This window comes from Phyllobates terribilis, unplaced genomic scaffold, assembly GCF_046119375.1.
Source record: "Phyllobates terribilis strain yellow unplaced genomic scaffold, ASM4611937v1 Scaffold_3__8_contigs__length_932513732, whole genome shotgun sequence".
NCBI lineage: Eukaryota > Metazoa > Chordata > Amphibia > Anura > Dendrobatidae > Phyllobates > Phyllobates terribilis.
This window is the reverse complement of record NW_027362763.1, coordinates 204,428,327-204,449,108: the sequence shown is the minus strand read 5'-3', so window position 1 is coordinate 204,449,108 and position 20,782 is coordinate 204,428,327. Positions and strand designations below refer to the sequence as shown.

Here is a 20,782-nt window from a genome sequence, read left to right as displayed (position 1 = left end):
ACTTATTATATATGTGACTGACATGTTTCTAGCTAATCTATGTGTGATGCTCTATTCTTTCTGTTCTAAATTGTCGGGTACCAGTGTATGCCGCTGATGAATTGCCAGCTTTTCATGTTTCACTGTGAGCACGGTTCCCATCGATTTGGGCATTACAGTGAGTGGCAGACAATTCCTGCATGATTGGTGCTCTAAATAGCGCTAAACATGCAGGACGGGGACCCGAGCTCCCGCCCGAGCATCTCGAAAGTACTCGGCGAGCTCCGAGCATCTCGAGTACTGAGATGCTCGGGAAAGTAACGAGCAGTGGCGAGCATGCTCGCTCATCACTAATATTACACCATATGAATGGAATACTAATAGCAGATACTAGTTATAAAGATGTAGTAAATTGGAATAAAAATCTAGTAATGTGGATGTGTATTAACTTTTAGCACATGTTGCATTTTTTTTCTTACAAGGAACCTGACAGCTGAAGCATGCTGTCCAGTCCACGGTCTGCTTGATTTCAGCCATGCATGTTTTACTCTAAAATGTTGCAGTGATTCAGAGAAAAATAGATTATAACAGCCAATGGGAACAGAGCTGCATTTGAGACTACACAGGCGGGTCCCTGGCAGCTGATAGGTCTCACCCTACACAAGCTCGCAGGGACAGAACTGTGACTCCAGGCCAGATAATCAGTAGAGGAGCTAAATTTCAATCAATAAAACCAGGTTTTGTAGAAACGTTCATAGGAATTATTGATCGTAGAGAAGAGTTCCTCCATTAACATCACCTCATTAATTTTAGAAAACCAGAGGGAGATTGTTGGAGTGGTGTCTTTTTTCCAAAGCAGAGGGATGCACGCTCTTGCATTCACTATTAAGTGTCTTAATATTGAATGCCTGTATATTTTTAGGGGAATATTGCAGTGATTGAGACGGACAAGAACTGGGTTTAGGTTGGATATGAGATCTGTGATCTTACGAATCACTAGTTGCACTTTTTCCCAAAAAGGAGAGAAGCCTGCAGGACCAAAAAATATGTAACCGATCACCTGAGAAAGATAAAGTGTGTCTTAGAGGTCCCTTGCCCAAACACGCAACTTCAAAAGTCATCTTGTCATTATCATAAAGAGGTTTGAGAGGAAGTGAATGAAAAAAAAATGGGAAAGCTAACCAGCTCTCCAGATTCCCAGGAGAGATGGAGTAGTGAGGCTGATGAGGAGATCAGTTTAAGGCCAAAATGTGTCCAACTCCAAAATGACCTACCACTATTTAGCCAGGTATGAAAAACATCTTCCGTCACCAAGAGGAAAAGTGGATTACCCAAAATGGGATACATAGAAGAGGATTGTGGCATGATGTGAGAAAAGTACAACAGGCAAGGGTAGCCCCAATCGTGGGATGTGTTTTAAGGGATTTAACCAAAGACAAGTCCAACCAAGGAGTAGCAATATAAAGGATATTTGTAAAGCTTTGTTCAATCTTGACCCAAGCTTTCCCCGCCCCATTCCTGCACCAGTCAAGGAGTCTAGAGAGGTGGGAGGCTATGTAATAGGATCTGAAATTAGGCAAAGCTATACCCCTTGAGGACTTAAAACAAAATAATATGGTTCTTCTGATACGGGGTGGTTTACTAGACCATATGAACTTGGTTTGAACCAAAACAGAACTCCTGACGAAGAAAGAGGGGACCCCAATCCGAAGAGCTTAAAGGACGTAAAAGATCCAAGGGAGAATGATCATTTTAAAAATTGCGCTTCCATCAAACCATGTAAAAGCATTCCTCGTCCATCTTGAGCAGTTTTCCTGTGCCGGTTGGAGTAGTTTAGGGAAGTTGAGTTAATATGTCAAACTTACATCTCAAGGTAATAAAATTCCTAAATGTTTTATAGCAGATTTAGCCCATTTGAAACTAAAGGCAGTTTTCAAAGGTGCTAAAGTGAGCAGGGACATATTCATGTTCAAGGCCTCTGATTGAGAAGTTAATTTTAAAATTAGATAGATCATTGTACGTACATAATTCTGCCATCAAGTTTGTGCATCTGCATAGGCCACGATCTTGTAGAGAGAACCGCAAATACATGGGTCCATAATGTTAGTATTGCACCAAATCCTACTGAGGACGGGCTCCAATGTAAGTATAAAGATTAAAAGGAGATAGCGGGCACCCTTTGACGTGTGCCATTGCGCATAGTGCACTCCTGGGATAAGACCACATTTACCTTTACGCTGGCAGTCGGTTTTGTGTACAAGGTGGAGATCCAACGTAGCAAGTTAGATTTTAGGCGTAATCCATAGAGTGTCTCATTCATGAAGGTCCAGTTTACCCCATCAAAGGCTTTTCTGCATCAGTGGATGAAAGCATAAGAGCCTGAGACTTCACTCTGGCTGTGTGTGTGTGTGTGTGTGTGTGAGGTTAAATGCCTTATTTATGTTGTCCTTAGCCTCTACTTCTCATGAATCCCGCTGGATCTGAGTGGATAATATCCATTTAGAGGGGGAATAGTATGGACGCAATCATTTTCAAAAACATTTTTGTATCTACATTGAGGAGTGAGGTGGATCTACAGCTCATACATTGGAATGGATCTTTCCTTTATGGATAACTAATATATGAGCTCGTAAAGGAGTCTCCTGGGAAAGAAGAGCCCTTAGATATCGCGTTGAAATTGGTAATAAGATGGGGATGTAAGAGACAAAGATTCTAAGAACTATCTATAATAGAGTAAGGAAACCCCTCCGGCCAGAAGCTTTCCCCGGTTTGGACTCTTATGGCAGTTCCTAGTTCCCCTTCAGTAAAGGGCAACTCAAGGGATTCAGTGTTAACTTCTGACAAAGTTGGTAAACCAGACTCTCTTATATACGTTTGGATGTGGAAGTTAAAGTCCACGATATTGCTCACATTTGGTATATTTAAAATGGATTAAAAATTTAATATGGATGGGGGAAAAAAAAAATGAGGAGATTTACAACGTGGTCCTGCACAAGCTGCTTCCAAATGAAAAACAAAAAGACCACCATGTAGGTTTCCCTTAGGGTGCTTTCACATTGTGTCTATGTGTCTAGAACATGCTCGGTGGCCCCGTCGGGGCATACGTCCGAACTCCCTCCGCAAAATGGGATTCAGACATACAGTATAGACCAAAAGTTTGGACACACCTTCTCATTTAAAGATTTTTCTGTATTTTCATGACTATGAAAATTGTACATTCACACTGAAGGCATCAAAACTATGAACTAACACATGTGGAATTATATACTTAACAAAAAAGTGTGAAACAACTGAAAATATGTCTTATATTCTAGGTTCTTCAAAGTAGCCACCTTTTGCTTTGATGACTGCTTTGCACACTCTTGGCATTCTCTTGATGAGCTTCAAGAGGTAGTCACCGGAAATGGTCTTCCAACAATCTTGAAGGCGTTCCCAGAGATGCTTAGCACTTGTTGACCCTTTTGCCTTCACTCTGCGGTCCAGCTCACCCCAAACGATCTCGATTGGGGTCAGGTCTGGTGACTGTGGAGGCCAGGTCATCTGGCGTAGCACCCCATCACTCTCCTGCTTGGTCAAAAAGCCCTTACACAGCCTGGAGGTGTGTTTGGGGTCATTATCCTGTTGAAAAATAAATGATGGTCCAACTAAACGTAAACCGGATGGAATAGCATGCCGCTGCAAGATGCTGTGGTAGCCATGCTGGTTCAGTATGCCTTCAATTTTGAATAAATCCCCAACAATGTCACCAGAAAAGCACCCCCACACCATCACACCTCCTCCTCCTCCATGCTTCACGGTGGGAACCAGGCATGTAGAGTCCATCCGTTCACCTTTTCTGCGTCGCACAAAGACACGGTGGTTGGAACCAAAGATCTCAAATTTGGACTCACCAGACCAAAGCACAGATTTCCACTGGTCTAATGTCCATTCCTTGTGTTCTTTAGCCCAAACAAGTCTCTTCTGCTTGTTGCCTGTCCTTAGCAGTGGTTTCCTAGCAGCTAGTTTACCATGAAGGCCTGCTGCACAAAGTCTCCTCTTAACAGTTGTTGTAGAGATGTGTCTACTGCTAGATCTCTGTGTGGCATTGACCTGGTCTCTAATCTGAGCTGCTGTTAACCTGCGATTTCTGAGGCTGGTGACTCGGATAAACTTATCCTCAGAAGCAGAGGTGACTCTTGGTCTTCCTTTCTTGGGGCGGTCCCCATGTGAGCCAGTTTCTTTGTAGCGCTTGATGGTTTTTGCAACTGCACTTGGGGACACATTCAAAGTTTGCCCAATTTTTCGGACTGACTGACCATCATTTCTTAAAGTAATGATGGCCACTCGTTTTTCTTTACTTAGCAGCTTCTTTCTTGCCATAATACAAATTCTAATAGTCTATTCAGTAGGACTATCAGCTGTGTATCCACCAGACTTCTGCACAACACAACTGATGGTCCCAACCCCATTTATAAGGCAAGAAATCCCACTTATTAAACCTGACAGGGCACACCTGTGAAGTGAAAACCATTTCCGGTGACTACCTCTTGAAGCTCATCAAGAGAATGCCAAGAGTGTGCAAAGCAGTCATCAAAGCAAAAGGTGGCTACTTTGAAGAACCTAGAATATAAGACATATTTTCAGTTGTTTCACACTTTTTTGTTAAGTATATAATTCCACAGTTTTGATGCCTTCAGTGTGAATGTACAATTTCCATAGTCATGAAAATACAGAAAAATCTTTAAATGAGAAGGTGTGTCCAAACTTTTGGTCTGTACTGTATGTGTTGACAGGGCCATAGACTATAATGGCGCCGACAGTGCGAACATGTGCTCTGCTGTGCATCATTTTCGGGGGTATACTCCTACAGGATGCGGACACTCAGAAGTAGTCTACTACATCCAGTAGGTGTATACGCCCAAAAATAATGCACATCAGATTGCACGTCTGCACTGCTGGCACTATTATAGTCTATGGCTCTGTGGACGAATATGTCCGAATCCCGTTTTGTGGAGGGGGTTCGGACGTATGCGCCCCGACGGGGCCACCAAGCATGTACTGGACGCAATGTGAAAGCACCCTTAGTTTCTAAACTATGGACAACAAGACATTTCTGCCACATGTATATGGACAGGGGTTGCTTAAAGCATAAAAAAATACCCAAACAACAAACATCCCCAGCGTCTGCTCTTATGTCAAGTCAATATCGCAGCCAACTTTTGTGCATTCTCGCTGAGATATAGCACATTATGAATGTTAGCCACTGATTTTGTCAGGCAGCTGTTCCCAATTGTCTCCTATATATGAGAATATTAGCCCCCTGAGGGATGTCCACCCTGACCCAGAAAATAAGATTTTCCCTTTGTGCCTTGTCTTAACACATCACCAAATGAAAGTACTTGTATAGCTTTAAGTTCATTAGATAAATGTCAGAAAGCCAACCAAATTTTGGCGGGGTCGACCAACGACCTCATATCTTGGGCAGGAGCCTGACCATTTTTTTACAGCATGGAAGAAAAGTGTTGCCAAAGTTCTGTAAAACAAATTCTCCCCACTCTCGATTATTTTTATTCTGCTCTATTTATACAGCTTTTTAATAGTCCTCAGTTCTTTACAATTTTAGGACGTAGTAGACAATGGTTCATGTCGCTGACATCAAAAGGATGGGTAGTCTGAAATCAAACATGCCGGGTCCTTAGCTCCCATGGCATCATCTGTCAAAGGATTGTCGGCAGGCCTCCATACAGATTAGCCTGTTGCCAAACCTGCTGTTATCATTGGGTTCAGCAAATGTTACACTAATGTATGTGGGTAAAAATTCACAGCAACATCACAATCCAAAAAACTATTGCAGAAAAAAACATCCATATTTACAAATATCTGGTCATCTTACTAATGCACGGCAGGATGCAGCAGCCGCCATGATAAAAGAAGATGGCAGAACAGGTGCACAATACTGAGATCACTCGCACGCCTATCACCCATGGTGAGGGTTGGTTGCCTTGTATTCTAAATGCAAATGAATAAGGCTTATAAAGGGTGTCAGACACAGATACATGTAGAGTACCATGCCGGCTTACAGACTATGGGTCATGCCCATCCTATTAGGTCAGGTGGGCTGTGCAGCACTAGAAGTGCACCCCACAAGGACAGACAACCCAATTCCCCATGCCAAAACAACAGGGTCTGGCTGCATCTTGCAAAAATGAAAAAAAATACATGAGGTCTTAGTTGATATTTTGAAAATGATGTGCAAGCTCCGAACCCATATCAATGGACTTAAAAGGGTATTCCCTAATATTATTATACCTACTATATATCGGGATAGGATCTTGGAGATGGGAATACCCTTTAATTGTCTTGCAAGTTATAATACGAATATTAAAAGCAAATCACCACCAGAGGAAATAAATCTAACCCCCCCCCCACAGTATGTGTGTGACTGGCACCCTTTAAAAGCCTAATCTGTGTGCACTAGTAACACTTAGCATCCACTTGTTCCGTGGCCGATAGGTGTGAGTGGTTGTTTTCAGTATTTTTGGGGTCTGCTGCCTCCTGCAGTGCATTAGTATTGTGATCAGTTATTAGTAAATATGGCTCTTTTTCTGTAATGTATTTATGGATATATGTCCCTTTGCTGTGATTTGATTTTAATTTTGGTGTAGGACTTTGCAAGTCAATGAAGACCCTATACGTGGGTTGTGAGCTTGTGTATTTTGGCCAAAATAGCAACTAAGACCTCATACATTTTTTTATTTTTGCAGGATACAGTCAGGCTCCGTAGTTTTGGTGTGAGGAGTTGAAGCATTCGTCCTTGTGGGATGCACTTATATAATGCTGGGCAGCCCGTCTGATTTATTAGTATGAGAGTGATCTGTAGACTGTAAGAAGGCATGGTGCACTACACGTATGTGTGTACTAGGCACCCTTTACCCAAGTGTGTTTGTAACACTACGCAAGACCGCCCCCAATCCCCTCGCCCCATGGATGGTAGGTGTGTGTGAGTGATTGTTCACCATTATTTAGCACCTGTGCTGCTGCATCCAGTAGAGCATTAGTAATCTGGCCCGGAGTTGATCAGTATGGCAGCTTTTTCTGTGATGTTCTAATGTGTATGGGGAGCTTAACTCAAAGGCTATAAATATCCAAACTCTGAAGTAATGGGTACATTTCTGCTGAATGCTAAGAAAGTGTCATTAAGTATAGAAGACGATCACAGAGTTCCTCAGTGTTACAAATAAATAAAGTAAAACAAGAAATATATGCAGTCACCTTTAAAAGCCTTGTCTGCTCCTTGAAATCTTCATCTTCATCCGATTCTGCATCTGGAAGTTGATAAATTTTTATTCCACGCTCTTCAATCTCATCCAAAATCTGAAAGAGGAGAAGTGCACTCTTAGGCTATGTTTAGACATGTTGGGTTTTTCAGCGTATTTTGCTGCAGATTTTTATGCTAATTTTCAGCTGCCTTTTGCAGTACCAGCAAAGTCTATGAGAAACCAGAATTCTCTGTTCACACATCATGGTTTTTTTTTACTGTGTATTTTGTGCTTTGGTTGGGTTTTTGGAAAATAGAGCATGTCACTTCTTTCAGCGTTTTTTCCACCCATGGGAAATAATGGGTGGTGAAAAAAAACACTGAAAAAATGCACCAAAAAACACAGGTAAATTTTTCACCGTTTTTGATGCCAAAAAAAAAAAAAGGGGTTCTTTTTATTCCACAGAACTATAGGTACATGCATTAATTGAGACAAAAGGAAAGTGGAAAAAAAAAAAGCAGCAAAACCTGCGTTCTTGACGCAGCTGATTTCCTGCCAGAGATCAGTTTTGCTGCAGATTTGACGTAAAAAACCCCACAACATGTGGGAACATAGCCTTATTGTGAACACACAAAACACAAGTCAATCACTACCCAAGCAGTTGGGCGCCCCAGTACCAACTTCATAATGGCGGGTTTACAGATCAGCATCTTACTGGGAGGCATCCAGGTGATGCTTTCTCATTGTGGTCCTGCTGATAAGAGCAGAGAACGTAGGCTAAGCCTGGGAGAGTTATAGCTGTTAACTGCACTGTTTCTAGTGTATAACAAGTGTAGGCAGTGGGGCACATAAAACACAGACAAAAGAACTTCAAAGTTTATTCTGCATTGTATTTTATTTAATGGGCTTATCCACTAGGGGTCAACCCTTCTTAACCCCTTCATGACTGGAGCAATTTCCGTTTTTTGCTCCCCTTCTTCCCAGGGCCAGAACTTATTTATTTTTCATTCAATGTGGCCATGTGGGGGCTTATTTTTTGCGGGACGAGTTGTTCTTTTAAACGCCATCACTGGTTTTACCATATTGTGTACTGGAAAACGGGAAAAAAATTCCAAGTGCAGTGAAGTTGCAAAAAAAATGCAATTCCAGTTTTTTTTTTACCACATTCACTAAATGCTAAAACTGACCTGCCATTATTATTCTCCAGGTCATTACGAGTTCATAGACACCAAACATGTATAGGTTCTTTTTTAAGTAGTGAAAAAAATAAAATAAAAATAGCGGCATTTTCTGAGACCCGTAGTGTCTCCATTTTTCGGGATCTGGGGGCGGGTGATGGCTTATTTTTTGCGCAACAAGCTAACGTTTTTATTGATACCATTTTGGGATAAATCCAATGTTTTGATCGCCCGTTATTGCATTTTATTGCAATGTTGCGGCGACCAAAAAAATGTAATTCTGGCATTTGGAATTTTTTTTTGCTACGCCGCTTACCGATCGGATTAAATCTTTTTTTATATTGATAGATTGGGCGATTCTGAACCCGGCGATACCAAGTACGTGTATGTGGGTTTTTCAGTCAGGTGACATCATTATGTGATGACAATGTACGAGGGTGACTGGGACATGTAAATGTCTATTGTTAGTTACAGGGACAGTATATGTTAGGAGTGGATGGTATATTAGATGAGGCATTGGGTACAGTGCAGTGGGGGGCACTATAGTTTAGGATAGAAATAGTTCATGTGTTTAGTAATAGCTCCAGTGTAGAAGGAGCCGGGGTAGTAACGGAGTAGCTTGCCCAGCAACCGACGGAGACGGTTGATGATTGGTCCAGTTGAAAAAGGGGGAGGAGTTTGGGCCTGAGGGAAGCAACGGTTATTCCTGTCAGGAATGAGTTCAGTCAGAGCTGTAGTTGCTGTTGGTAACGTTAAGTCTGTGATGGAGGAAGACTGAAGAGAAGTTCAGGGCCCTGGGGGCTGAAGGTCCATAGAGATACAGACGGATGATGGGAAAAGAGTTAGGCAGCTTGGGGAACGATAAAGCGGACAACTCTGAGGAAAATTCCCTAAAAAGTCCAAGGTCTACGGCCTGTAGAAGGACTGATGGAGCCAGCCTTCACTACTCCCAAGGAGGGGAGAATGGACGGGGACATACCTGAGGAGAGTAGGACCGTGTTCTGGGAAGCTGCGGTACTGGGGAAACTAACTGAGGATAGGACATGAAGGGACAGAAGAAAGGATGAGAACTGTAACGGAGATGCTTAAAAGACTATCTGTGATCAAAACTGAACAAACAGAGTTAAGCAAAGTTGTTTTTTATATAAAAAGAACAGAGTCTGAAAGTGATTGTTTGCATTCAACTTCTGGACTCCTAAAGAAGATGGAGGAGCAACAGAAAACTAAGTGTTGTACACTACATGCAAATCACCAGACAACCAGGACATTATCTTTTATTTGTGGGTGGTCAGGGTGTAGGAACACAACTGCAGTCTCTCGCCACTACCACCACCCTGCACCTCTTACAAAATTGGCGTAGTCGGCAGGATGCAGAGTCCTCGCATATAGAAAGCAGAGAAACCCCTGAAAACAGTTAAAATGGTGGCTGTTAGTAGTCCCAAAATGGCGGCCATTGTGGATTTTAAAATGGTGAATGGTGATATGGAGGCTGATGATACAATGCCCATAATGGGTGGGGCTAACAGCAAAATGGTGCGAAAATCTGTCTGGCCTGGGCAGTGGCCTGTGCCCAAAAGATCACCCATCGTGAGTGGTGCCCGCCCCAGGTGGGCGCAAAGGAAGAAAAAGAAACCCCACCGATTGCTGCGAGTCAATGGAGAATGGGAGGGGACTCCTAAGAAACGGGCAGGTGAGACGGAAGAATACGCACCCCAGATGAGGCAGAGCGGTAGAGGAATGCGCTTGAAGCAGAGTGGGCTGGCGCCATTGCTGGTGAGAATGACAGAAAAGGAGCAGCAAGTCATGGAGCGGTCTGTAGTGACTAGAGAGATAATGGCCGCAGTATAAAGCATGGTAGCCAGATGTGAAGGGTCTGCCCTGTAATGCCCAGTTGTGCTTGTTGCACTGAGAAAATGAAGCCATGGATTGTTCTGCATCCCTGACGGCAGGAGTCCTACAGAAAAGAACAGAGGTGTCCGGTACTGGCCAGCATGGCCACAGTTAAGGAAAAAAAAGTTTGCTTTTGTGTGTTTTCCCCCATCCCAGTTATTTTGCGCCTGTTGACATTCCCTTGCTGGATTATGTGACTGAAACCCCTTCAGGGTTAATTTCCCCTTTTGTAGCAGAAATGGACTGTGTGTGTAGCTGCTCTGAGGACTATGCCCTTTCTTTCCTTGGACTCTCCCTACAGGAGCTGATGAGCAGCACACTTGCTTTAAAGGGGCTGTAGACAGCAAAAAGGAGGGAAGGGGGAAACTGTCAGGACGACGCGATGATCATGCAGAGTCACTGATGCTGGACTGTCGGAGCTGATATAAGTTGGCCAATGGACCTGGTGTGTGTTAAAATGGATACTTTCATGGGCTCCAGGAGCAAGGGGGGCAGGGTCAGTGGGACTCATGTTTAAAAAGGAACTTGGACACTCTGTGTCGGGGTCCCCAGAGCTGTGGGACAGGGGTCATGTGGACCCATGTGAAAAATGGAAGACCCGATGTGCGTGCCGGGATGAAGAGGAGAAGGACTCTAACAAAGAGTGTTATAATTATATGTGTGAGAGTGTTTAATAAATACTTTAAATGTAGCATTATATGCTAATGAACATGTTGGTATTCTACAGGTACCATAAGGTCGGGGACGACCATATCTTAGAAGGGAGGAATGTAAGAGGGTGACCGGGACGGTCATGCACCTCTTTCCCTTTTGTGAATGTATTGTTCTACTCTGTGTTTATATATGAATATGTAAATGTCTATTGTCTAATGTTAGTTACAGGGACAGTATATGTTAGGAGTGAATGGTATATTAGATTAGGAATTGGGTACAGTGCAGTGGTGGGCACAAAAGTTTAGGATAGAAATAGTTAATATATTTAGTAATAGCTCCAGTGTAGAAGGTACCGGGGTAGTAGTGGAGTAGTTTGCCCAGCAACCGACGGAGACGGTTGATGATTGATTCAGTTGAAAAAGGGGGAGGAGTTTGGGCCAGAGAAGAGCAACGGTTATTCCTGTCAGGAATAAGTTCAGTCAGAGCTGTAGTTGCTGTTGGTAAGTAAAGTTGTTTTTTATATAAAAAGAACAGAGTCTGAAAGTGATTGTTTGCATTCAACTTCTGGACTCCTAAAGAAGATGGAGGAGCAACAGAAAACTGTAAGTGTGGTACACTACATGCAAATCACCAGACAACCAGGACATTATCTTTTATTTGTGGGTGGTCAGGGTGTAGGAACACAACTGCAGTCCCTCGCCACTACTACCACCCTGTACCCCTTTCAACATCATGGTAGCTAATCAGCCGTCACTGATGGGCTGCAGCCTTTATGCGCTCATGTCTGACAGAAGTGTGAAAGCTGCAGCAGCAACGTGATATAATGTCAAGTGACCGCCAGTTGACACTGCACCGACAACGCTGAAAAGGCACTGGTCCGGGAGGTTGACCAGTAGTGGACAACCCCTTTAATTTACAGTATGTTTGGATGGTCTGCCTTTCCTGGTTTACACACAAGATTACCAATCCGTGCACATACATGCAGAAAGTTATTTCTTGCACAGGTTCCTGGTGAGCTCAAACAGGCTCTCATTGGGAAATAAGGGGCAGCAAGCTTCAACACCACATATGGATCTCTGGAATGGAGGAGATTAAGAAAATATAATTGTGTGGGTGAAATATGACATTATTCTCTGGAAAACCAATGCTCGGAGACTTTTTATTTCCAGGAATGTAGCTACTTTCTATAAGCAGAAGCAGCCGTTCTGCATCAGAATCTGGCCAAAGAAAACCTCATGCCATAGTTTTCGAAACCCTAAAGTCAGGACTCCTTCAAAGCTTACAATAGAGCTTATCTTACATAATATGACACTGCTTTTTAACGGAGCAAGAAAACATCATGTATGCTCCTACATGAACCTGGCATAAAATGAGGCTATAAGACGCTTGCGTGCATAAAGCTTAAGACGGCATGCAAGGCAGATGTTTCATCAATACTGTCTGCACAGGACAGATTATATATTTATTTCATTTTATTTTTTATATAGTCAACCCCAAACTACCTCCAGCTCCACAGCCCTACTGATTACTGTCCACATTGCTTCGCAGAACAGCCTCCTCTCAATTTTCAGGTTTCCAGTAAGGTTAAGCCACAATGGGGACCTATCGCCACAATTTTATTCGGTTTAGCTCATGAATACACAGAACTTGTAAACACTTGCTAGACTAAAACGCTAGGAGGGAAAAAATTTGGAAAAATAGATTATACAGCTATTCTTACATGTATATCATTGTAAGTACACTCATCCCTTCAGGTCTAAAAGATCTATTTAATATTGCATTCAGTCTGTGTTGAGAAATATAAGGACAGATCCTCTTTAAAGTTGCAATTTATTAGGATTGAGATACTTACATTGATTATATAAGGAGGGTTATTTTTGCACATTTGAAACAGACTTTCAATTTGTGTAACTTACTTCAAGTATCTACAATTGCGGCACGCAATTAGAGATCAGGAATCTACCTCCGGACTCTGTGGCAAATGCAAAAAATACTAAAGGCCTTATATCCTTCATGTATAACTCCTTATTACTAAAATTCCAGAGAGACCTTATGGCTGTAGTTAAATCCAGGTGGAAGAGGAATATGAGACAAATTACTTCAGAGGAGTGGGATAATATTTTAGAGACACCAGGGAAAGTATCGATAAATATGGCCCAAAGAAGATCCCAAGTATTTCTCATACACAGAGTATATAGAACTCAAAAAGTGTTTTATTTGATGGGTCTTAGGACAGATGATTGTTGCCCACATTGTAGGGAAGATGGTGACGACTTGGTCCCTATGTTCTGGTCCTGCTCTCACCTGGTTGGGCTGTGAGAGGAGGTGGGTAGATTGATTCTCAAGGTCTTTAAAATTCAAATATTTCTCAGCCCTAAAGTGTGTGTTGGGATATGTGGGAGACATCGGAAATTCATCCCCACTACAACTGGCTGTAGCCAAAATACTGTATCATTACAGAAAGGCCATAGCCAAACACTGGATGGCAACAACTGCTCCGTCAGCGGAAGAGGTTGTGGGATGCTGAAATTCCATCATTCTGATGGAAAAAAGAAACACATCAAAAGGGGGGCCATTGTGAAATTTGGTAAAAAGTGTGTGTGTGTGGGGGGGGCGAGACAGGGATTAACCCCTTAACGACCTTGGACATATGAGAACGTCCAAGGTTCCAACCCCCTCTTTGGTGCGGGCTCCGGCGCTGAGACCACACCTTTCTGGGGCCATGAGAGCTGATCTGTACAGCTGTCATGTGCCCCTAACAGCGGCGGGCGGAATCGTGATCCACCCGTGGCTGTTAACATGTTAAATGCCGTTGTCAATCTCTGACAGCAGGCATTTAACCTGCACGCGCTGGATGCGAGTCACTAGCTCCACCCATGTCACATGAAAGCAGGTCCCTGATGAGTTGGCATGACAACCCAGGGTCTGCAGGAGACCCCTGCGGTTGTTATTCCCGGGATGCTATGAGCGCCGCCTAATCTATCAACATATAAAAAGAATATGATCGGTAAATGATGTAACGAGAACAAAAAAAATCAAAAAGCCAGAATTATGTTTTTTTTTTATCGCTGCAACATCGCAATAAAATGCAATAATAGGTGTTTTAGTAATAATTATTATTATTATTATTATTATTATATTATAGCACTTGTTGTGCTGCTTTTCCAAGCTGTAAATAGTTGAACGCTTGAACAAAGTTTGTAATTACGGCAGCTTTGACCTACACCCCCAGTACAGTTGTAAATGTTATATATTTTTGATCTAAAGATCGTATCTACTATAAAAAAAAAAAGTCAGTTCGGAGCGCAAAAAATAAGCCCTCACCCAGCACCATATCCCGAAAAATAGAGACGCTACGGGTCTCGGAAAATTACGAATTTTTTTATTTCTTTTGCAAACTTTGGAATTTTTTTCACCACTTAAATAAAAAAGAGCCTATACATGTTTGATATCTAGAAACTTGTAATGACCTGGAGAATAATAATGACAGGTCAGTTTTAGCATTTACTGAAAATGGTAAAAAAAAGAAATAAAAAAAATTGCGGAATTGCACTTTTTTTGCAATTTCACCACAATTTGAATTTTTTTCCCATTTGCCAGTGTACGATATGGTAAAACCAATGGTGTCATTAAAAAGTACAACTTGTCCCACAAAAAAGAAGCCCTCACATGGCCATATTGACCAAAAAAAAAAAAAAAGTTATGGCTCTGGGAAGAAGAGGAGCAAAAAAACAAAGCGCAAAAACCCAAGGTGGTGAAAGGGTTAAATGTCCAGAGATCATATTTAATTTACTTATTTTTTAAAAGCAAACTAATATTTCAGATATGAAACACCTTACTTTATGGTTCTCATAAAGTTTAAATTGTTGTCTACATATTGTAACCGGTATAATATTAAAATGAGGGTTCAGATAGGTGAGAGGGAAGGCTGGGAGGGAGGGGAGATAGGACATTGTATTCTTGTTATAAACAATGATTGATACAAAATTATACTTAATTTTTTGGGATTGGATAATATTTTTAGCAACCATTTTGTATGATGTAATTGTACATATTTAATTAAGAAAAGCACTGTGGGATTATCAAAACCAAAGCAATCCTTACTCTTCTCTTGAGTCTTTCACGTTCCTTTAAAGTTAACGTGTCAGCTTTGGCAATCACTGGGACAATATTCACCCGGTTGTGTAAAGCCTTCATGAACTCCACATCGAGGGGTTTTAAGCTGTAACACACAACCAAACATCAGTACACACTATATATATCCCTGCTGGCGTATACAGTGATAGAAATATTCATCTGTGCCAAAAAGAATTGCTGAATACAGTGTGTCGCGATTGAATTCTTATCAGCAATGACCTAGTAACACTCTTAAGAATATAAATCTAAATTCCTTCACATACCCGTGACCAAAAGGAGAGATGAAGTAAAAGCAGCAGTGGACACGATTATCTATAATGTGCCTCCGGTTCAACCCGCTCTCATCATGAAGGTAGCGTTCAAATTGATCATCCACATAGCGAATTATGGGCTTAAAACTGCAATTAATACAAAAAGGAAAATCGTTTTAGAAGGATCAACATACGCAAGGGTCGTGTTATTCTATACAATTTATCCACATGATTTAGGAGCAGAGAGTTTGGCTCTTGGAAGAAAAATCAAATAAACATGCACACGAGAGACAAACCTATCCAACAGGGATAGTTATCCTTATTGACAAAACCGCTAGCATTTGTTCTGCTAAATCCCTGAACAGAGTATTAAACATAAAAAGCTTTTTTTAAAGTAAAACTTATATTAAGTGAGCATTTACAGTGGCCGATCATGAACGAGTGCAACAATCCTGCAAACCTGTCGGAATGAGAGCACGATCAGCAATTATTGTACACATCTCCTAATCTAACTAAAAAAGACTTGTGCATAATAGCTTGTGATCGGGCACGCATCTCAGCAGGTCTGCAGGTCATAACGTCATCACCAGCGCTCATCCCTGATGCAGAAATCAGAGGAGCCAAAGGGAATCTTTTGGAGTTTTTTGTATGAAATCTGACAGCAGTATGATATAGGGACAGACACCCCGATTCCAGCGACATATTACTTTGTTTATTGGGTGCAGGAGTTTTGATAGAATCACAGTTTTCTCTGCTGCAGATCTAGCAGAGCTTGGAATGCTGAGCCCTGTGTAACTCTGCCCACACCACTGATTGGCAGCTTTCTGTGTACATTGTATAGTGACAGACAGCTGCTACTCAGTGCTGGTGGTGTGGTTGGACTAGCAGGCACAAGGCCAGTTGTCCTATAGTGGTAATCACCTGCTGATAAAACACTGATTGTATTGAAGCAGAAACACACAGCCCAGTAAGTGACATTTTGCTGGAATCACGCTTTTTTTGCCATATCATGCGGCTCACAGATTATATAGCAAAAACCTAGTGACAAGTTCCCTTTAAAGGGAGCTTTCCAGGAGTGAGTTAAATTCCAGCAGTGCATCACTTGTACTCTCAGGATGCCCCTCAGTTGCTAGATCCAGTGGGCTGTCATTTGACTGCCACATGATGACTAGATTGCTATCCACTTCCCTTAATGATGCATTGAGAGAAGTGGATGAGAATCTAGTCAGCACATGACTTCCAGTATGCAAATCACCTCCTGTCGAACACGACACAGCCCAGTCTATATAGCAATTGAGGGCAATCCTGACAGTGCGTGTGATGCACACTGTCAAGATTCACCAAACTGCGGTCACATAAGGACTGCATACGTTTCGCTCAAGCCCAGAAAACCCCTTAAATATCAGTAACCCCATTGAAAATAACTACACAGTCAGCCTCTATCAAGCCAGAAAAGGCTGTCAGACAGATCTACATAACGTATAATTTACCGGCATAAAAAACCTAGATAAAAAAGGAGTTTCCTTAAAGCATGCAGGTGTCTAAATCAATGTTAACTTGAGGGGGGAATACGATAATATGATTGAAAGCTATATGCACACAGTTGCTCCTACCTACAGGTAACGGGGTAACCCTCAATGGACTGGGCAATCAAAACTATTAATTTTCCAGGATCAGAACAATGCAAGCACTCTTCACAATCAGGAAAACTGTTAATTTTCTAGATTTACACTACACACCAGAAGAACTTTTATATAAACCAGCAGTAAGCTGGAGGGCAGTGCACCCCTGAATGATTGACAGTTCAGGCCAGCGGCATGATTGCAGGTGCTGCTGACTGAACGGTGCAATTTCCAATGCTGCAAGCATAGGCAGCTTTGCCTCTGCAGCAAAGGAGGAGCGCAGGGTCACTGAAGCTGGTAAAACCAATGAGATCTGGCCAGCTTCATTGTAGCACCTACATGCTGTATTGAAAAGAGCTGGCCACCTCTGATTCACTGTAGCACTTACATAATGTATGAAAAGAGCTGGCCACCTCGGATTCACTGTAGCAGTGGCCTGTAACTTCGGTTTAGTAAACCTTAAATTGTAAAATTAAAACTTCTCCTTCTCTTCAGAACAAAGAGGATTTTTAGTAAGAGGTAACTTGCATAGTTGTTTAAGACCACCGATGACCTTTTATTAGAAGTTATTAGACTGATTTGACGGCTTCAGCAGTGAGAGGAGATATGTCGATGTGTTATTTGCCATAGTGATACCTTCTGTGTAGATAATGACACAACAAGATGAGATTTTATGGCTAGTTCCGAATCACCTGTGTGTCTAGAGCCAATTTTCCTTTTACAGCACAGAGAACTTTTAAAAGTGCAGGCAAACAGAATAAAACTTTGTTTCTTCTACCAAAGGCTCCAGTACACATTCCACTATGGAAATATTTCTCGAGAATTTTTATGAAAATGATTATGGCACATTCCCGCAGCCATATATCACAAATTACTGCGGAGTTAGTGAAACATTACTGGTGTATGGGGGCAATGGAGGACAGCTGGACACAGATGTGTGCGATGATCTGGATTAGGGTGTTCACAAGAGGAACATTTTTTAGATAAGTAATCTTATGCTCAGTGCAAGTTCCCAGTGACCTTGCTATTTTTTAGCTTGTAAATAAAAATCATTGACCTTTTTTAAAAAAAACCTCACTATTTAGCAGAAGTACATTGCACTGTGTGCAGAATTATAAGGGAAAAGATCATTTTGACCATATTATAATTTTTATGCAGATTTTCCAACTCCAAGCTGTATAAATCTGAATGCTTATTGGATAGAGCAGATCACGTGATGTGTATTTGTGTAATGAGGAGGGTCAGGCCTAAGGATACAACACCGTTTATCAAAAAGTGTGCAAAATAATTAGGCAGTTTGTTTTCCTCAGGTAAAATGGGCCAAAAAAAATAAAAATTGATCTGACTCAGAAATAAAATGAAATATAAAAATTGTTACAAGTCTTACTTATGGATGCAACACTCTAGAAATTGCAAAGATATTGGGGCGTGATCACAGAACCATCAAAATTTGTTGCAAATAGTCAACAGGTTTGCAAAAAAAAAATGCACATTAACTGCCAAAGATTTGAGAACAATCAAAAGTGAAGCGACTAGGAAGCCATTAACCTCCAGGGCTGTCATATTTCAGAACTGCAACATCCCTGGAGGTCAAGAAGTACAACATGCTTAGTGCTCAGAGACATGGCCGAGGTAAGGAAGGCCTAAACTGACCACCACTGAGCAAGACACAGAACTACAATGTGCTTAGTGCTCAGAGACACGGCCGAGGTAAGGAAGGCCGAACCTGACCACCACTGAGCAAGACACAGAACTACAATGTGCTTAGTGCTCAGAGACATGGCCGAGGTAAGGAAGGCCTAAACGGACCACCACTGAGCAAGACACAGAACTACAATGTGCTTAGTGCTCAGAGACATGGCCGAGGTAAGGAGGACCGAAACTGACCACCACTGAGCAAGACACAGAAGTACAAGGTGTTCAGTGCTCAGAGACATGGCCGAGGCAGGCTAGGCTGAAACCTGACCACCACTGAAAAAGACACAGAAACATCAAGACTGGGCCAAGAAATGGCTAGCTGAGCAGTGCAGTACTTTGATGCTGTGATGGAGCATTATCCTTCATACAAATCAGGGTTTTCTAGAAAGATGAAGACTTTTTCCTGTACCACTGCTGGTTAGAAAAAGTCTTCTAGAAATTGGCAGTAGGTTTGGGAGTTGATGTGGAGCTCATCTTCTTCCTGAAAAGGTTCAATAACACCAGCCCATCGCAGTACACTACCTCCACCTTGCTGGAGTCTGAGTCGAGGTGGAGTTCTGTGTCCATTACTGATCCAGCCACTGATCCATCCATCTGGTCAGTCAAGAGTCACTCTCATCTCATCATTCTATAAAACCTTTGATAAATCTGTCTTCAGATATGTCACTCAAACTCTGGGAGCATTTCACAGAAAACATACTGTACGAAGATACCTGGTGATGACTATGAGGACTACTGCAAGAGGCTGGTCATCAGTGGATTCTCCCCATCCCACTCCCCTCGACAGACAAGTCTCTTACTATACATGCACATAGGGAAAAAAACTTTCAATTTAGGGGAATGTTGTTAAGAAGTTGGTGGGGACTTCATCTTGAACTAATCATCATAGTCGCAAGGTCCCCGACTGCTTTTATAAAGTATGCTTTATCTGAAATATTGCAGAGTTTTACAATGAAACATACATGGCTGCAAAAATGGTGCCAGTTTCTGATTTATGCTGCCCGTGGAATGGGCCTCATTAATCAGCTTTATTATAACAAATTTTTAGAGACAGGTTACAGAATAGAGAAGAAAGACAAAGAGCTCAGAGTAGTAGCATTCGATACATAGCAATGTAACATGAAAGACTACCATCAACAATAGACAGTAAGTGGACGCAACACCAAGCGGTCCACAGCAATTAGGAATGCTAGGTCAAGTTTATGTAATAGGGAAGGAGCGTGGTACCAAAACACAAGCATCTTAAATAGTTTTTCCCCCAAAAGCGAAGAATTTGGAGTCTTTGCAGAATTACTCCATATCTCCTGCTATGTACGAAGTGAAAGGGATTCTCCCAGAACTGATCAATCAGCTTTTAAGTTCCCTCACTTACAGTTTTGTAAAAAGGGGGCAAACAATAGATTTTTGCAGGTACCCAATCATAGCACAATAGAATAAGGTGCATGGAATTTAAAGGGCTGGTACACAACACAATAATTTTCATCCTAATTGCCAATCTATTCAATGCTATAATCTAATCTATTTTTTAATAAACTTGAATTAAAAAGTCCACATCATTCCCTCACTACACTAACCGCTCAAAAAGCAAGTAGTAAAATAATTGTGTGTGTATATATACACACACATACATACATACAGGGTGGTCCAAAAGTAGGTGGACAGAAAGTGTAATAAGGTTATGAAGGGGGAGATTTATCAAACATGGTTTAAAGTGAAACTTGCTCAGTTGCCCTTAGCAACCAATCAGATTCCACTTTTCATTCCTCACAGACTCTTTGGAAAATGAAAGGTGGAATCTGATTGGTTGCTAAGGGCAACTGAGTCAGTGTCACAGATCTAGTTTTCACAGATAAATCTCCCCCAAATAGGTTTTCTTTTCAGATAACACATAATGGCAAATAATTTAAATACAGATCAAAGAAAATGGACTCTGTCCACCTACTTTTGGACCATTATATATATATATATATATATATATATATATATATATATATATATATATATATATATATTAATATATAATATATAATATATGTGTATGTGTATATATATATATTTTACTACTTCCTTTTTGATGACGCTTCATTTGAGAATCCCAGTGCACGCTGGGAAACCAGGGCTGTGGAGTCGGAGCC

General features: G+C 41.6%; 1 protein-coding gene across 3 annotated transcripts in view; it reads right to left on the bottom strand.

The window, feature by feature from the left end:
• The window catches only part of SEPTIN2 (septin 2), a 62,741-nt gene that overhangs the window by 15,654 nt on the left and 26,305 nt on the right, over nucleotides 1–20,782 (bottom strand). For all 3 annotated transcript variants that reach the window (XM_073674555.1, XM_073674556.1, XM_073674557.1), the window contains 3 exons: nucleotides 15,340–15,474; nucleotides 15,044–15,161; nucleotides 7,231–7,332 (listed from right to left, as the gene is read on the bottom strand). In XM_073674555.1, the coding sequence (XP_073530656.1) occupies nucleotides 7,231–7,332; nucleotides 15,044–15,161; nucleotides 15,340–15,474 (355 nt within the window). The remainder of the gene's footprint in view (nucleotides 1–7,230; nucleotides 7,333–15,043; nucleotides 15,162–15,339; nucleotides 15,475–20,782) is intronic.